Source organism: Arabidopsis lyrata (assembly GCF_000004255.2).
Source record: "Arabidopsis lyrata subsp. lyrata unplaced genomic scaffold ARALYscaffold_1, whole genome shotgun sequence".
NCBI lineage: Eukaryota > Viridiplantae > Streptophyta > Magnoliopsida > Brassicales > Brassicaceae > Arabidopsis > Arabidopsis lyrata.
This window is the reverse complement of record NW_003302555.1, coordinates 29,204,946-29,223,068: the sequence shown is the minus strand read 5'-3', so window position 1 is coordinate 29,223,068 and position 18,123 is coordinate 29,204,946. Positions and strand designations below refer to the sequence as shown.

The following is an 18,123-nucleotide window of genomic DNA, read 5'->3' as shown; positions in this document are numbered from 1 at the left end:
ATACTTGTAACTTGCAAGTAATCTAAAAAGCTTCCTCTTTTCCTGAGCAACGTTGCAACTTTTATAATAACCTGAGATTATATCTTAAAGAACTCAATAGTCAATACTAACAGTACCATGCTCCACTCCATAGACCAAAACATAAAAAGCCAAATTCCACCCTACATAAAATTTCTCATCCTTTTAGTTCTAAACTTTGTCTTAGGATAAGGGTACACCACACAACCATAATCTAGACAAGACTAGCAAATCACTGGCTTGGCGAGCGGTCTTCTTCATACTGCCCCCCATGCGGGCTCTGGCTCCTGCTTCTGGCGGGTTCAGGAGTGTAGCTTCTGCTTCTCCTCGGGCTCCTGCTTCTTCTAGGGCTACGGCTTATGCTTCTTCTCGGGCTAAGACTCCTATTTCTCTTCAGGCTCGGGCTCCTGCTTCTTCTTGGGCTACGGCTTATGCTTCTTTTAGGGCTGGGACTTAAGTTGCGGCTATTACCTCTGGCCGGAGTTAAACTGCGACCCCTTGAGCCATTAGAGGCAGGTGAGCGCGAGTATGACCTCCTCCCATCATATCGCTCTTCCCTGGGTGAGATAGACCTGTGACAATAGACAGTTAGTGAGCATACAAGCCTCAATCGGGTGGAGAAATTTGTAATTGAGCTCAGACAGAAACATTTAGAAACCTTGGGTGATGTCTTCTAGGGGGAGGAGAATAATAGTCACCGCTCCGTGACCGAGATCTATCACGTCGACGGGGAGGAGAACGAGAGCGAGAGTAGTAACGAGGAGGAGTACGCCTTCTATCCCGAAATCTGCTGCTCCTACGAACAAAAAAAGATGTTAAATATTGAATTTTTGATATTTGACGATAAACAAAAAAGTTCAAAAAGAGAAAGCTCCATGCACCTTCCTCCACCACGCTCCCTTGCTCTCATTTCGGTCGGTTTCTTCCTGTTCTCTTCTGCAAACACGACAGTCAACTCACGGCCAAGAAGAAGATAACCATCCATGTGATGTTTTGCGTCAGCAGCATCAGCAGGGTCCATAAATTGAACAAAACCAAACCCTCGCGGATCTCTGCATTTAAAATGTAGAACAAAACAGGTCTCAGACTAGAAACCAAACATACAAAATGACGAGGAAGATGTACCACTTTACAACAATCCTGTTGAAGGACAACTGGCTATATGATCCCCTGCAACAGAAGACATCAGTAAACATGAAAAAAGCAAGCACTTGCCTGCTAGCCTTGCAAGTTTCAGTATAAAGATGACTTCTTGAAGACTTGATTCATCTTCAAATTGAATACAAACTCAACTTCACTTCAATTCTTCACTACCATATACAACATCTTCATAAGATCTCTAATTACTTCTTTGAAGTCTTCAATTCTTTAGATTCACTGCTAAACCTCAACAACTTCAATTAACTCACTCATAGTGTGTTCAGACATGGAACATATCATCATTGTATCCTTCTCCTTAAGGGACTAAAATGTATGAGGTCTCAACAGGTACTAAATTCAAAACGACTAATCCACCTTCTTTCTTTCTTTGAAAGACACTAAAAACTAGTGGTTTAAGACCACAAGTGATGGTTCATATCACAGAAAATTATGAAAAAAATATGGAGCCTAAATTTGATTTATGAAACCAGCGCATTTAAGAAGATTCTAATAAGGCCCTAGTATCATGAGGAGACACACAGAGATGAAAGAAAGAAAAAGGAAAGGGGGATAAACGTAGTAAACAAAGATTCAAGAAAGAAGATGAAAAAATAGAGATATTCTCTAATCAGAACATAAGTAAAAATCAAGTGTTAAATGTTCTATTTACAAAACATGCTCACCCGGTATAATAATCCCTTGGTAGGTATATGTCCTTGACCGGGCCAAACTGCTCAAATGACTTCCTGAGATCTTCTTGCCTGAAGAAAAGGATAAGAGGTAAGAAGAGAATTACAATTTGCTAAAAGCCAGGAAATGAAGATAGATTGGCGTCAATGTCAACTACGAAGTACTATGGTTTACATGAACCCCAAACATGTAGGAATTTACATCATTATCAAGATAGGTCTGAGGACATATATCAACATTCGAAAGCCTTCACAGTACAAATATGAGAACATGATGCCTAAATGTGCTAAGAGGTGTCATGTCTTGAAGCTTAAGAGGTGTGCAAACACTAATATCATCCTAAACGGGAAGACAATGGCTGAAGGAAATTATTGAGAAGTCAAAGTACGTACCTGCAATCATGGCGTAGATTGCGAACCAAAAGACTGGTTGGGAGGTCCCTGCTACGACCTCCATAGCGGCCTCTAGGGCTTGGGCTTCGACCCCTCCTCCCATAACCCCTTGGTGGTGACGGAGTGTAGCTCCTTCCCCTCATTGAGCCAAGCTTCAACCTCTCTATATATCAGTCAGTCAACACAAACTAGATTAGAAAACACACAAGAAAAGGTTGGATATTTAAGAAAGAAGAGACCACAGACACAACAAAAGCTATAACACCAGCGTCTAAGAGAACTTCAAAGAAGCATTCAATCTAGAAAGATCATATTTTTCGAATTGAAAAAAACTAAATTATATCAAAACAAGATCGCATACAATTCAGATAGAGATCGAATATGCTCAGTTTCAAATTTGATTTCAAATAGGAGCAAAGAAACGTGATATGTGAATAGGCACAAAAGATCACAACTTTATTTCAATCCTACAAGAAAACCGACCAAAGTGCCGACTTTATTTCAATCTACAGCGTTTCCGTCACGGAATCTTTCACCGGACTCAAAAATCAACGGGCAACGAAGCCGTGTACAATTGAAGGAATCGAAGTCGGATACAAAGACGAAGATAGGAGTATATACGATTAGGAAGAAGAGTAAAATATCAGGGAAAAGACTTACCGGTGAACGAATTCGGTGGTGATAAACGTCGGAGAAGCGATGCTGCAAGAATTGGAGAAGATGGAAGTAAGCAATGAACGACCACTCTTATTTATTATTAGGGTTCCTTTATATTATTTACTTTTTACATTTAACACCTCAAATTCTTTCAAAGTATTATTTCCGCCTTAAAAGTTTTCCAATATTAGTTAGATGGTCCATTCCAATTTCTGGTAATTAAATTATCTTCCTTTTGGTTGTTATTCTACTCGGTGAAGATCAAAATGGTCATATATCTAAGAGTTAAAAATTTAAAAATCAATTGGTGATTTTTCACCAACAACTGGGTGCTGTTTGTACCTTTTATAACTATTTTGGTCAAAATATAAATATTGAAACCTATCGGGAGAGAAATAAAAATAATAAATAACAAAAAAGGATTCTTCTAGAAGGTTATTATATCATTATCTTTCTCTCTCTCTCTCTTCTAAACTTGTAAAATTTCTTACATTACATAACAAAGCATTCGTGTTTCATCAGTTCGATAGATTCTCGTCTCGTCTCTTTTCGACTTACGACAATCTGCATAATCCAATTTGCGAAGATCAGGAAGAATTCAAGTCAAGCCGGTGATATCTTTAATGGAAGAACAGTTCATACTTAGGGTTCCACCGTCTGTTTCAGAACGAATTGATCGGCTTTTGAGCGACGAGGCTTCTACTTCCGACGAAATCCCTTTGGATTTGTGTTTCTCAGGTAACCAATTTTAAAGGGTTTCTCTTTTTGCACATTATAGAGGGTTAATCCCCCAAAGTTTCTTCCTTTTTCTTAAATTTTTGTCCTTTACTCGGGAATTATCCTTTTGCAATCAATGATATTTGGCTATAAATTGTTTCTAGGTTTGAGATTTTGATTCTCAGTACTGAAAGTTTGGTTCTTGAATGATGTTTTGCCTGAAATACATTCTTGAATCTGATTAAGGACTAAAGTTTGTGTTTTGCATTGTCTCCGGGAGCAACTTAAAATTGTGAATTGTATGTTTTGTCAGAGAAGCCAAAAACATTCTTGTTGCATTTCTTGAATAAAGTTTGTCTAGAAATCCATTTGCATTGTCTCTGGAGCAAACTTGATATTTAATGTTTGTGTGAATTGAATTTGCAGAGGACGGGAGAAACGGGACGTTTATGATTGGAAACGACGAGTTCCCGGCTTCTCTGCTTGATCTTCCTGCAGTTGTTGAGTCTTGGAAAACTTATGATGATTGTGCATTAGTCAAAACTGCTGATATTGGGCAGGTAAAATCAATTTACTTGATCCATATTTTGCTTATTATATGCGTTAAGCTCTGTAAATTTTGACTAAAAAGTAATATAAATGTTTTGATTTGTTACACAGATGATTATGGTTAGGGAGCCGGGTGATCCCGCGCCTAATACAGTTGAATACAGACATGGTTTAACTCCTCCAATGAAGGATGCTCGAAAGAGAAGATTTCGTCGAGAGCCTGACCTTAATGTAATTTTCATTTGTTACTATCAATCCATCAAGATGGTTTCACTAATACTTGTGATTATGATGAGCCAGGAAAAAATAAAGAATGGGGGAAACTTCTGGTTATCAAAGATTGAAAGTTCTGATTGAATCTTGATACATGTAGCTGTTTGTGATGAAACTTTATATTTTGGAACTCCCAAGTTCTTTCTATTAACATATTGATTGCCAAAATGTTGCAGCCGGAGCTTGTACAGCGGGTTGAGAGAGACTTGTTGAATATCTTGAGTGGCGGAACGGTAGAAAATGTAAGATTACTTCAACTCTAACACATGATGTGTCTATATTTGCTCTTCGGATTTAGTAACTTCATTTATTTGAACTTTTTTTTGTGTAGGTAAATGAGCAAGAGGAAGCAGCCGCGAATGAGAATGCTAGTAATGAAAATAAGAAAGTCTCGTCTTCACCTACACCTGCTGAAAAGCCTGAAGCTCCTGAGACAGGCACTAGTAATCCAGCAGGAGTTGAGCCAGAGAGAAGTGAATCAGAAGATTCTGATGATTCAATGTGAGTTTATTACATAAAGAGATTTTTCTTACAGAAACTTAAGAGTTTGAGCAAGTCCTGTCTTAGAAAATCATGGATAATTATGTCTCCATGGTTTGATGATGTCTTCTTCAACCTTTTTCAATGGAAAAGTTGTTGTGTTCAAAGTACTGATAAAAGAAAAACCTAGACTTAAAGAACAAGAACAATACACTGTTGATGGTAAACCTATCAAAAGCTGGAATCTCAATCATCATCGGCCGTCGCCTTCATTAAAAAGTTTTGCTTCCTCCTTAAGAAAACATCCTTTAATGTAACACTCGCTACCCAATTCTTAACCTGAGATCATGTCACCGACTTCGTTGTGCACAAAGTTAAAAGGCATTAAAGGTTCCCGACCAATATATTCAGCCATTCGAAGAGAGACTGATAAACTTTTCAAGTAAACAATGAGACAGACGAATCCATACCCGTGATCAGAAATGTCGAATTCAGATGAGGAGTGTCTCGGAGGCCGTATGTGATGCTGCAGAAGAATGGGGTTTCTTTCAATGGAAGTTCTTGAAAACATGAAATCAGCTACTCACACTTTGGTGTAATTAAGCTTTAAAAGTTTTTGGTTTCTTTCAATGATTTCGGTTTCTCCGTTATATATAGGCTTTACAAGATTTACGAGTTCGGTTTGGTTCAAATGCGGAGGCCGGAGGTAGTAAGTAGTATCTGTATCTCTACATTCAAAGAGACTCTCTCTGGGTCAGAAGTTTTGTTTCACATTGACATCACTATGCAATGGAATGCCCCTTTTAAGGTTCTCTGCATTCTCTTCTTCTTTGTGCCGTGTGGCATTTCTCTTGTTGCAACAGCAATGGCGACTGAATCAATTTGTCTCAAGCCCGTATCTTTCGCAAGGTTGACGAAAAACCCATCAAATCAATTTCGTAAAAGAAGAAAACTTTCCTCTCGAATTCATCGTTTTCGATTCGGTGTAATTTGCTCCAAGTCATCTGATTATCAAGGTAACGCCCAATTCTAATTCTTCATCGACTCTGTTGTAAAATTTCCCCCGTGATCAAATTCAAAACTTTCAATTCTTCTGCTGCTCTCTCAATTGGGTTGTGATGGGTTTGAATGATCATTGGAGTTTATGTCAAATCCACTAATTAGAATGTTCAAGATGTTACCTTTGGGTTCTGTTTTCAGATTTCCAGAGTTATGCAACACCTTTGCGTTTGTTATCAGCAGAAGAAGTGAAAGTTTGTAGAGGGAATCCATCTTTCACTGTGAGCGAAACTCGATCTCTTTATAAGGTTAAGCTAGAGACAAGTAATTTGTTTGGTTCAGGGATTAGTGATATGAATGCTAGAGTTCTTATATGCTTGATAGACGCAAAGGGCGATTCGGTATTACAGACAATACCTGCGAATTTGTCATCTTTGGATCCAGAGGTTGTGGAAAATGGTGAAAGTTTCAGGTTTCAGAGAGGCTCTGTTGATGAATTCACATTTGAAGGACCGAAACTCGACAAAATCAGAGCTTTTTGGATTGGTCTTGAGTCTGGTTAGTTTCTTTTGACATAGAACTTGTTTTAGTACATAAATTTTGTGATTATAGAGACTTAGCTTTTCATATTTAGGTCAATGGAGAATTGGAAGAGTGAGCTTGCGGGTGGTTAATCCTCGCGGTGAAGGACTTTCTCTTGGAGAAACCGATGCAGAAACTTTCTGTTACCGATATGATTTTGAAGTTGATGAAATCTTGCTTGGAGAGAGCAGTTACCTATCAATGGTGGAACTCAGACCTACCCGTATTACTGAACTCGCCGACTCCGATCAAATCTCTTCGTTTACAGCTGTGGATCTTGACCGTACAACGGTTTCCAATGAGGAAAGCATGGAAGAATACGCAAACTTGAAACGCTCTCTGCTTCTCTATGATGCGATTCTCACCCTTCTTGGAAGTTTGGTCTTTTCCTTCTCACTTGGTGAAAACTCCGCCATTGCTTTCTTCTTCGGTGGAACAATGGGATTTTTCTACTTGCTGCTCTTACAGAGATCAGTCGATGAATTGCAAGCACCGGGATCTTCTTCATCAGAAAACTCCAATAAAATACTCAGTGGACTCAATATTCCGGTTTGGAGCCTTGCACTGGCCATAGGATTGACTGTTTTAGCCGTGAGAGGTCACATTGGAGGAGATCTCACTGCATTTGCAGTCACACCAAAAGAGATAGTGGTGGGTACTTTGGGGTTTCTCGTATGCAAAGTAGCCGTTGTTTTGGCTGCGTTTAAGCCCTTGAAGGATGGTTCTTAACTCTTACGAGAACCAGTGATCTGTGTTTGTACATGACTTCGTTGTATATAACAACTATGTAAGAAGAATAGAGACATCACATAAAAATAAAATAGATATCAATTTTTATAGATCATATCAATGTACATACATATATCCATTGGGTAGTCCATTGATCATCATTTACTCATTCAAAATCATGTATCAATATTTACTAAATTTATATCTTTTTAGTCATTATGGATTTATTTATATAACTGCAGATTTTGAAGGTTAGTTTGTGTTTCTATCTTGGAATATTTTGTTTTTCATTACATTATAGGTTGGTATAAATTCACCAAAACATAGTTTAATTCTTACACAATTCTATGTATTATCATTGACTTTGACCCAATGTTTTTTTTTAACATTTCTGAAGAATGCATAATATCAAGGACTTATGAAAGTGTATGGCATACCAAATCAATTTGTTTTCTTTAGGGTTTAGTGGGATGTCATTGTCAAAGAATTAATTGGGCAAGCCATGACTATAATTAAAAGTAAAATTAGGGGTAGAAAATTTATCATGGGTAAGGTTTTAATTTCTGAATTTAAGATAGACACTTTTATATCATAACTACTAACTACCATTATGTTTATGAAATTATGGTCAAATTTACTTTTATGCATTTGTATAATAATATTTAAAGTGGTGTTGAAAAATCATCTCTTAAGTCGTAACTCTTGCCTGTTGCCATCATTGGTCCATTGACATGCATATAATTGTGCTTGACACTCATCATCTACCTTTCTATTTTTATGAATATCAAACCTATTGTTACTTCTTTTTTGTTTTTGATTTGGTCAGAATTCTCAAAATAATAGTTAAGTATCTAGAAATAACACACTAATATTGTTTCTACTCTACGTAAGGTTTGGTTGAAAAGGATGAGCTAAATGTGAATAACGATGCCATTTTTGTTAGGTTAACCATACTAATATACTTATATTAGATGTATTGTACTGTGTGACATTTTTTATATCAATGATATATTGTCCGTATGTTTGTGTGTCTGTTTGCATGCACATAATCTATAATCTCAAATATTCTAAACATTTTTTTAATATATACATGTAATGTTAACTCGAAAATTTATATCAAAGATAATATACTATCAAGTTTGAACGATTTTTGTCGATCAAGTAGCATATTAGTCTCTAGTTTACCCAAAGTAAAATCACTAAATTACTGTTGGGATAACTTGTAGTTATTAGCTAAGTATCAATAAAATGTGATCTCTAAGATCTTTATGAACTCGAAAATCTCCTATTTCATGATACCACCAGTGTGAGCTCTTCTTTGAGGACGTTCACTTCGACTGTTTTCTCCCTGTGTCTACTCCGCAGTAATCTATACTTATCAATTCAAAATATATATCAAACAAATACAAATAACAAAAAGAATTGCACAAACAACTATGATTCATCTAAATATTGAATACATAAAACTGTGATTTTTAACTTATGTTTGGCTCTTAATTCGTTGCCGTCTTAAAGAGAAAAGGGAACATTTTGATAAATATCCTTGTACTCCTCAATTATTATTATGGATAGACATATCGTTTTTGTATGTATTCTACTGCTATACATCTAATATTTGAAAATTTTGGTATATGTATTCTAAATATTCCGTGTCCCATTCATTCCATACGACAAAATCGTCCCCTTCTTTTAAAATCGTTTGATGAAGTGGTTGAAAAATTGACGTATAATTAAATGTATTTAAATGAAAATTTAATTAAAAAATTTGGTAGATACTATATAGTCCAAATATACCATTCGTAAGGCATCAATTAGCGTAATCTGTTGTCCAAACAATCTATATTTTAAATAAGACAGATTCCGCCCATTAATTATAAGTACAACGGTTTTAGTTTTTTTTTTTTTTTCTTTTGTCAAAGGATATTCAAACAACGGTTTTAGTTGCTTGTCCATTTTAAAACTTCTTAGAACAATTAAGCATTAAACACACAATTTTGACGTTTAATAGTAGTATGAATTTTCATAATAAAAAGTTGAATGAATGATAGATGTGTGGTTTGAAATACCAAATCTAAAAACTTTAGTTCTCCACTTTTCAACAAAAAGTTAGCGCATATTGACATGGAAATAATCAATGTTTCTTTCCACCGGTAAATTATCATTCTTTTTTTTTTTTTTTTTTTAGAGCTCAAAAGAGCCACTCCACCTGTAAATTATCATTCACAATCTTTAAGTTACATAACTGACTTTATAATTTAACTAAAACCATATATAATCGGAAAATAGATATATTTAGATTAATTTAATGTGTTTTACAAATTAAGATTTATGTTTTTCCAGTTAATCTTCCATATGGTTGACTAAAGAAAAAACAAATCTTACACCTTTTTGACTATTTACTAGCTCCATTAATTTCAAGGTCCATAGTAAAATGAGTATTTTTAATCATTCATTAATAAACACTAGATTCTGTAATTACAAAAAAAAAAAAAAAAACACTAGTATTATTATTAATAACAAAGCTTTTACTTCTGTTTCCCGAGAAGAGAGAGAGAGAGAGAGAGACCTACCAGTCCCATTTTCCGTGTAGAGAGAGCGAAGTGGAAGGTGGTTCACGTTTTCGTCTAATCTCCGACTACACTGAGAGATTGGACCATTTGGTTTCTGGGTTTTTGATCAGATAAAGTTTCAAGTTTGAGAATTCTCGATCTGTTGTTTTTTTTTTCTGTTTCTCTTATGAGCTTCAAGTTTTGAAGATGGATCTATCTTCTCAACGACAATCCCCAAATGGTTCTAGGGGTTTTCGTCTTCAAGCTCCATTGGTAACTTCTTCTTACCTTTTCTTCGTTTCTCGATTCCATTGTTAGGTTTCGCTATCAAAAAAATCGAAGATAATAATAACCCATCACGAGTTTTCTGGGAAATGTTTAGACTTTTGACATGATTTTGCTTTTAATTTCTTCAATTTGTTTCCTTTTTCAGTAACCCTAGCTAAATTCTCCAAATTTGGTAGTTTTTGACTCTTGTTCCGTAACTGTTTCTGACTATTTTTTCTGCCCTAAATTGCAAAAATGCATCTTTGTTTAATTATTGTGGACCTCTCTTTTTGATTTTCTGAGATCGGAATCTTGCAGGTGGATTCTGTTTCTTGCTATTGTAGAGTAGATTCTGGTCTTAAGACTGTTGTAGAAGCAAGGAAGTTTGTTCCTGGTTCAAAGCTTTGTATTCAACCTGATATCAATCCTAATGCTCATAGGCGTAAGAATTCTAAGAGGGAGAGGACGAGGATTCAACCTCCGCTTCTGCCCGGCCTCCCGGACGATCTGGCTGTCGCTTGCCTCATTCGTGTTCCGCGTGCAGAACATAGAAAACTCAGGCTAGTGTGTAAGAGATGGTATAGGCTTGCTTCTGGGAACTTCTTTTACTCTCAGAGGAAGTTACTTGGGATGTCTGAAGAATGGGTTTATGTTTTTAAAAGAGATCGCGACGGGAAGATCTCTTGGAATACGTTTGATCCTATCTCCCAGCTTTGGCAGCCGCTTCCACCTGTTCCAAGGGAATATTCAGAGGCTGTTGGGTTTGGTTGTGCTGTTTTAAGCGGTTGTCATCTTTATTTGTTTGGAGGTAAGGATCCTCTAAGAGGATCAATGAGGAGAGTCATTTTCTACAATGCAAGGACGAATAAGTGGCACAGGGCACCCGATATGCTTAGGAAGCGGCATTTCTTTGGTTGTTGTGTCATAAACAATTGTTTATATGTAGCGGGTGGGGAGTGTGAAGGAATTCAAAGGACACTCCGCTCAGCTGAGGTTTATGATCCAAACAAGAACAGATGGAGTTTTATTGCTGATATGAGCACAGCAATGGTGCCTCTTATTGGTGTGGTTTATGATAAAAAGTGGTTTCTCAAGGGTCTTGGGTCTCACCAACTAGTCATGAGTGAAGCTTATGACCCAGAAGTTAATTCATGGAGCCCGGTTAGTGATGGGATGGTTGCTGGTTGGCGTAATCCATGTACTTCTCTAAACGGTCGTCTTTACGGATTGGATTGTAGGGACGGATGCAAACTCAGGGTATTTGATGAATCCACGGATTCATGGAACAAATTCATGGACAGTAAAGCTCATTTGGGAAGCTCAAAGTCGCTTGAAGCTGCAGCTCTTGTTCCTCTACACAATAAGCTTTGTATAATCCGGAACAACATGAGCATGAGTCTGGTTGATGTCTCGAATCCTGACAAAAACAACCCTCGACTGTGGGAAAACATTGCCGTAAAAGGACAGTCCAAGAGCATTCTCAGTAATATATGGTCGAGTATTGCAGGGAGAGCTTTGAAGAGCCATATTGTGCATTGCCAAGTGCTTCAAGCCTGACAGAAAATTTCTGAAACTCAACAATGGAGTTAAATTGTTCAGAAGAAACCAACCACCTTGAGCTTCCAAGAAGAGGAGGAAAAAGCAAAATCTGGCTCAAGACCTGTTCCAGAGCAATACTAATGAGAATCGTCTTCACAGTGACTATTGACAAGAACTCATGTCCGGTCTTAACAGATCACATGAGAGACGAAGAGAGAGCAAGACAGTGAGGTGGGTTCACCATTTCTTCTGGTGTTAAAATCTGTGTTAGTATTTATAGGAATCTCTTTAATGGTTTTGGCAATTTGTTATAGCGTTTTGTTGACATTTTCTTTTCTGTGATTTGTAAATCTTAAATCTTTCGTCTGATAGATCTTCTGGCAATATAACATAATCTGATTAGGGCAAAATATTTGCATTTTTGAATCCGATTTGAGTGTCCAATTTGAATACACTTCTGAAATACAAAACCAACATAAAAGTAGGAATGAATCGTTTGATTTGAGAATCTTGAAATCGCTTAAGGCGGATTCAAGAATCTTGAAGATTTAGGTTTCTTGAGCAAGAAGGAACATTTTCGAACATGGACACCGGTAAAGTCTTGGATACGAATCCAACGGAGAAGACAACCGTGGCAGAGCTTGGATCAGATTCCATGGCGGTGATTGGTAACCAAAGGAAAGCCTCTTTAGCTTGGATTCCATGGACGTCTATAACAGATCCGTAACTGAGTTTTCCGGCAATATTCTTGCCGTAGAAAACGAGTTGATCGGAGAACTTGACGTAGCAATTAGAAATTAGGTCAACGGTGAAATCGCCGTCGTCGGAGAGAGTGTACGATTTGACGTTATTGGGAAGGAGACCTTTCGGGAATCCGTAGCGTGGGAGAAGATCGTGGATGTCATCGGCGGCGAGAGATGGACGGTCGAGATCGAGACCGATGGATTGAGGGAAGATTGGACGGCGGAGATTTAGGGAGGAGGAGGAGGAGAGAGATAAGAGAGAGAGACAGAAGAGTGTAAGCAAAGAAGCCATTGGTGGCTGACACTTTGAGAGAAAGGAGAGGCGTAATATAACAGAAACGTTGAGGGTAAATTGGGAATTGCAAAAACAATTGTAAGATTTGACTTGCCACGTGTACGACATTCACAGTATTTAATTTCCTTCGATATTGGGCCTGTTGTCGAAACTATTGTTGGCCCGATTAGAAAGACCCAGAAGAACTTTGTATCTAAATTTAGTACTCTTGCTACTAAAAAACTTACTAGAGGGACTTGATATACTAAAAACTTATTCTTTGAGTGTGAATACGCTGATGAGGTTTGGTCTTTTTTTACCTCGTGTGCCATTCGAAGATGGAGTTCCTTTTTAGATTTAAAATTTTGCTCTCATCCTCAAATTAGCATATCAAGCCTCAATTTATCTCGTATGAAAAGAAAGAAACATCAGGATTCATCAAGCTACAAATGACCTACGAACTCCATCATTTTTTGAATCAAGAATTTCATTCGTTGTCGTCTTGACCCGCTTTCGAGGGCACAATGGATTATACCTCCAAATCTCTCTTATCTTTCATCGTGGTTTAATGTCTTCCAACCATAATTCGATTGTTGTATTTTGACTATTTTCAGATATGTGCAGGTCTGACCCGTGACACATTTCTATGATACATATGTATGGGACTTAATAAGGGTTTGAAGATAAAGGTTTATTAGAGAAAACGAGAGTAGAGAAGAAGCTTTATAAATTGTATCGATTTCTTCTACTTGATTAATTGATTTTCAAATTCAGATTTTTATATTCATATGTTATCGTCGATTAACGATCAACTTGGCTTTCTATCAAAGGTAAACAAAAAAAGTATTATTTGATTTTAGAGTTTTTACAAATTTACAGTTATGTTATGTAACACTTTTTTTTTTTTTTTTTTGTGGTCGTGGAGTTTCAACGTTTTTATGTTACAAAGATGAAACCGTCGTTAAACATGATTTTTATTTTAAATTAGGATCTACTGAAATATTGGAAAGATAACTTTGAATGCTATGAAAAAGTGGCTTACATGGCTTGTGATATTCTTTGTATTTCTATCGAAAATATGGTAACTCTTTAATCATTTTAAGCATTAAAGTTTGATTTGTGAACAATTTTCTTCGAGAAAAATGTTCACACACTAATAGTCTAATAAGTAGTAATTTAATTTCGAGTCACAATTGGTTGCCGAGTTTTGAGAATTTACAATCATGAATTTATGATACTAAATTTAAGATTTGTTTATGCTACTTTATGTAATATACTTTAGAGTAGAGAAAGAGGATAAACTTGACGATAAATATATACTTTTTCCTTCTTCTTTTTTCTGTTAATCAGTGGTGATCCGGATTTTATCACCGCAATAATTTGTTTAAGCGAATTTCACCGTCGGGTAGTTTATTCACAAAATGTTTAATGAGCCTAAAACATAGCATCAATTAGACAAGACAAATAGAAGTGAAATCGGATTTAGAGAGAAAACGAATTAACACCATGTCACTGATGAGTTTTATACCACTCGGTTCACTCTTCCTTATTTCCAAGCAAATATGAACTAAACCGGAGTTTTTTTTTTTGTTCATAACTTAACTGCAGTTTGAAACTCAAAGTTCTTTTACCTATAGCGGCGGCTCTCGCAAACTTTCATTTTCCGTATTACCCAAGTTTGTCCTCCATCTGCGGCCGCCGGCCATGGTTTCAGTTTTATCAAGAAAATAATGGTTTCAGTTTCTTATAAACAACATTGTTGATAAAAATACGAACATATACATTGATCTTGACTGGCTATATTTGTAACGTCTTAGAACATTGTGGGTTAAAACATAACAAATTAAACTAAAAGCTAAGTAAGATCCAAATGAGAACATTACATTTTCATCACTAATTCTATAAAATACAACAATAAAAACAAAAAAAAAACATAGTAAGTCGATAATCCATGGCGTACAAGATCAGTTGGCAACAACGAATTAAATTGTACGCTTCGATTACAATTTTGTGACTCATTACATGCATACATATGCATACACATGCATGTAATCAAGCAAAGGAACATTAAATAGAGGAAGTAATTAAAAGAAGATGAGAGAAACTAGCAAATATTAAAAGCTCAACACCCAACCAACTCTTCTTCTTCTTCCATCCATTACTCTTCACTGATTCAGCTTTTCCTCCTCCTGCCCCATCTATATATATCATATAAAGAAATTATAAAATCAGTAGTTTTAATACTCCAGTAATTAATTATACATCTAATTATATATTATCATGGGATTATAGATTAATGGTTAATTAAACAAATGAATAACTAAAGTTAATTACCTTTATGAATTTGTGAAGTAGATGTGGAGTTGTAATTGTCTTCAATCCTTCCTAAGCTCTCAAACTCTTTAGCCAATGTTGAGTTTCGAGGTATATGCAGAATCGCTTTTCCAATTAATCAAAAAAAAAAAAAAAATAGTTAACTAACTCAATTTAAAATTTCACAGTAATTAATTAAAAATTTTGTAGGTTGTAAGAAAAATACATATCATTAATTTATCAAATCAATTGAATTTGAAAATTATTGTTGTTGTTGTAAGAAATTAATTTCCATATGGTATAACAACTGAAATGAAGAATATATACTTCATAATCTAAATCATAAAACTGTACACTGTACCACATGGTTTACCTAATATGTGATAACAAAATTAGATAAAAACTAAAACTAAAAAAGAAGAAGTATATTGTACATACTATAACAAAAAAGCTTCATAAATAAGAATACATCATGATCATTAACCAAAAAAAAAAAAAAAAAAAACTACATTATACATATTATAAACTTCTGTCATTTAAATAGTATAACAGCTAAAATGTAGAATGCTTCAACATATTTATTATAAAACCGTACATTGTACCATGGATTATACCTAGTATGTAATCTCCAAAAAATCGACTTTCAAAACTCAAAACTAAAAAAAAAAAAATCAATATATATATATATATCCTTATTATACACACTAATAAAAAATGAGTCTCAGAAAACTTTAAAACAACAAATAAACTTTAAGAATAAGATTCTATATGTCTACATATAACAAGAGATAGATAAAGACTTACAAATACAGTCGGTGATGTTAGGAGCCGTTATATGACAAGCAGAGGGAAGATGAGCGGCTAGGGATGCATTAATCTTGATACCAAGTTGAGGATCATCTTTGTCTCTGACCAATATGCAAACACACTTCTCACTCTTTCTTATAACTTGGCCAAACCCTGCACAACAATCTTTTGTTGGAGCCTTGGCGTCTCCTCCAACGTACGGAATACACGTCGAGAGTTCTATGAGCTGGTTCGTACACTCCTCTCTGTCTTGAGCCAGATCAGAGTTTCCAATCCCTAGCAACATGGAGGTTATCACGATGGTTATGAATAGGCTTCTTGTTGAGTGCTCCATGGTTCGATGTGTTGTGCTCTCTCTAGATTTCTATATATGTTTGTGTTGATAATACAATGTTTGCTAGATAGAAACGTGTCCTTTAGTCTCTTTGTATGATCATATATATGGCTATGTGACTGTCGACGTAATTGGTTGGATGATGGGATCATTTATTGCCCAAGATTTAGAAAGCCTTTTTTCAAAAAATATATTTATTGCCCAAGATAATAATTTTTGAACGTGTGTATATATATATATATATATGAGTGTTAATGATGGTTTACAATTTTTTCAAAGGAATCAGCCAGATCATTGGTGAGAAAATGAAAACAACAAAAACGTTAGCGCATATAAATTGGACATAACTGATTTTATTAGCGGGTTTCGAGGTTTTTGGGGTTTAAACCTTAAAGGTATTTTGTCTTTTTAATTTTCCTGAAAATAGACAGTCTTTTGATTGTTAGTGTTAAATGGTAGGTATTTTTTTTCCAGCCAAAGAAATAGTTTGTCCATATTATGACTTTTTTGCAAACTAGTTTTTTTTACCGGTTATAGTTTGATAGTAAAATTTATGAAATATTGTGAATTTCTAAAAGTAGACAGTCCACAGTACATGTGGGTCAATAAATATTTGAAAAGATCAAGGGTAGAATCTTTAAATCTGTCGAGGACTTAAAAACCAACTAGACCAACTAATTTGGTACTTTTTCTAAATACCAAATCTACAATTTATTGAATAATTATTTTGGATCCTCAATAATTGGATAGAGATCTTCATATAAACATATTGATAGAGATTGAAGGTGGTGTCACATCGCAACGTTTCTATTATATCAATTATTCAATAATTAATTTCACCATATTGTTTTGGTGTTATTTCAATCATATTATTCCATTTTTTGAACCATACGTCTGCATGATATAATCATAATTTTTGAAGGTAGGTGGCTAAATGATAAGCCCAAAATTTATGAGAGCAATTAATGGTGGTCGAGCCCTAGGAACTCTGCAATTTGAAATGCATGTGATTGTGATTTTTAATTTAAGCCATTCGAATTATTGTCCTTTTCTGGCTCTAGTTTTGTATAATATCAAGCTTGGTGCTATTCTTGCATGCAGATTTTGTAAAACTGAAACGAATTTTTGTTTTTACCGACTGAACTATAAAACTACATTTTTCATGGAGCTAAAATCCTAGCTAAGTTTCTATTTTGGCCAATAGGTAAGTTACTTTCCTATAGACGGTTGCTTTTATCAAATCTCACTCAAGAAATAAACAGAGTTTTGCGAAAACAGAGACTGAAAACTCAATCCATTAATAAAATTCAGATTGTTCTTAAATAGACCTTACAAGGAAGCAAAACAGAAGCTACGAAACTTAAGCTACTGGACTAACGTCCTGAGTCTTTTTCCGACTAAGGAGCTGACTTATTCAACAACGAAAGCGTCAAAATAAGAGATAAACAAAACCGAAATAAACCAAGAACCTACAGACCGGTTGATGCAGGCCCAAACCGGACTGAGCTGTTATTCTTCATTCCCTCCCTTAAACTGAAAACCATCTCCTTTTCAGTTTACACTTCTCTGATTCTTACTCCCATTCTTCCCCGAAGCTCTTCGAACACCTCACGCTTCACAGCCTTGGTCATGATGTCTGCAATTTGATCTTTGGTTGTGCAGTAGTTGAGCCTAAGAGTTCCTTCTTTCACCAGTTCTCTTAGAAAATGGTACCTCACATGAATGTGTTTGCTTCTTCCGTGCAAAACAGGATTCCTTGACAGCTTTATGGTGGAACTGTTATCACAGAACATGAGTGTACCTTCTTCTTGTCTGAAACCAATCTCCTCTAAAACATTTCTGATCCACATTGCTTGACAAGCACCATAAGCAGCAGACACAAACTCAGCCTCCGTTGTTGATAGTGTCACGATTGGTTGCTTCTTCGATGCCCAAGCAATTGCTCCTCCTCCTAACATGAAAACAAACCCGGAAGTGCTTTTTCTGTCATCAACATCACCGGCGTAATCACTGTCAACAAAGCCAGTCAACTCCGTTGTTCCTCCACGTTTGTATTGAATCCCGAGCCCTT

General features: G+C 35.8%; 6 protein-coding genes across 10 annotated transcripts; 3 read left to right on the top strand and 3 right to left on the bottom strand.

Moving 5' to 3' along the window:
- Positions 1-59: 59 nt before the first annotated feature.
- LOC9330561 (serine/arginine-rich SC35-like splicing factor SCL33) lies at positions 60-3,334 on the bottom strand. Of its 5 annotated transcripts, none has more exons than XM_021011938.1 (7): positions 2,901-2,957; positions 2,241-2,403; positions 1,842-1,919; positions 1,234-1,395; positions 900-1,070; positions 677-808; positions 65-590 (listed from the first exon to the last, which is right to left on the bottom strand). In XM_021011938.1, exons 5-7 carry the CDS (start codon positions 1,037-1,039, stop codon positions 251-253), a joined length of 612 nt encoding a protein of 203 aa, XP_020867597.1. In that variant the 5' UTR covers positions 1,040-1,070; positions 1,234-1,395; positions 1,842-1,919; positions 2,241-2,403; positions 2,901-2,957; the 3' UTR covers positions 65-250. The 5 variants fall into 5 exon arrangements, with proteins under 5 accessions (XP_020867596.1, XP_020867597.1, XP_020867598.1 ...); XM_021011939.1 differs by having other exon boundaries at positions 677-805; XM_021011937.1 differs by lacking the exon at positions 1,234-1,395 and having other exon boundaries at positions 60-590; positions 677-805; positions 2,901-3,334.
- A 43-nt stretch (positions 3,335-3,377) lies between these two features.
- Positions 3,378-7,341, top strand: LOC9330560 (transcription initiation factor TFIID subunit 7). The gene is made up of 7 exons (XM_021013258.1): positions 3,378-3,635; positions 4,041-4,174; positions 4,275-4,394; positions 4,613-4,678; positions 4,768-5,932; positions 6,117-6,473; positions 6,550-7,341. Exons 1-5 carry the CDS (start codon positions 3,521-3,523, stop codon positions 4,939-4,941), a joined length of 609 nt encoding a protein of 202 aa, XP_020868917.1. The 5' UTR covers positions 3,378-3,520; the 3' UTR covers positions 4,942-5,932; positions 6,117-6,473; positions 6,550-7,341.
- On the top strand, positions 5,599-7,341 carry LOC9330559. The gene is made up of 3 exons (XM_002894452.2): positions 5,599-5,932; positions 6,117-6,473; positions 6,550-7,341. The coding sequence occupies exons 1-3, from the start codon at positions 5,608-5,610 to the stop codon at positions 7,224-7,226; spliced, it is 1,359 nt and encodes a 452-aa protein (XP_002894498.2). The 5' UTR covers positions 5,599-5,607; the 3' UTR covers positions 7,227-7,341.
- A 2,417-nt stretch (positions 7,342-9,758) lies between these two features.
- LOC9327890 (F-box/kelch-repeat protein At1g55270) lies at positions 9,759-11,991 on the top strand. The gene is made up of 2 exons (XM_002894451.2): positions 9,759-10,048; positions 10,361-11,991. Exons 1-2 carry the CDS (start codon positions 9,983-9,985, stop codon positions 11,597-11,599), a joined length of 1,305 nt encoding a protein of 434 aa, XP_002894497.1. The 5' UTR covers positions 9,759-9,982; the 3' UTR covers positions 11,600-11,991.
- On the bottom strand, positions 11,964-12,631 carry LOC9327889. The gene has a single exon (XM_021013080.1). It carries the CDS (start codon positions 12,614-12,616, stop codon positions 12,113-12,115), a length of 504 nt encoding a protein of 167 aa, XP_020868739.1. The 5' UTR covers positions 12,617-12,631; the 3' UTR covers positions 11,964-12,112.
- A 1,795-nt stretch (positions 12,632-14,426) lies between these two features.
- On the bottom strand, positions 14,427-16,156 carry LOC9327888 (protein YLS3). The gene is given in 4 exon segments (XM_002891780.2): positions 14,427-14,713; positions 14,715-14,796; positions 14,933-15,037; positions 15,716-16,156. Coding segments are annotated over 4 exon segments (555 nt in total). The 5' UTR covers positions 16,053-16,156; the 3' UTR covers positions 14,427-14,682.
- Positions 16,157-18,123: the final 1,967 nt, after the last annotated feature.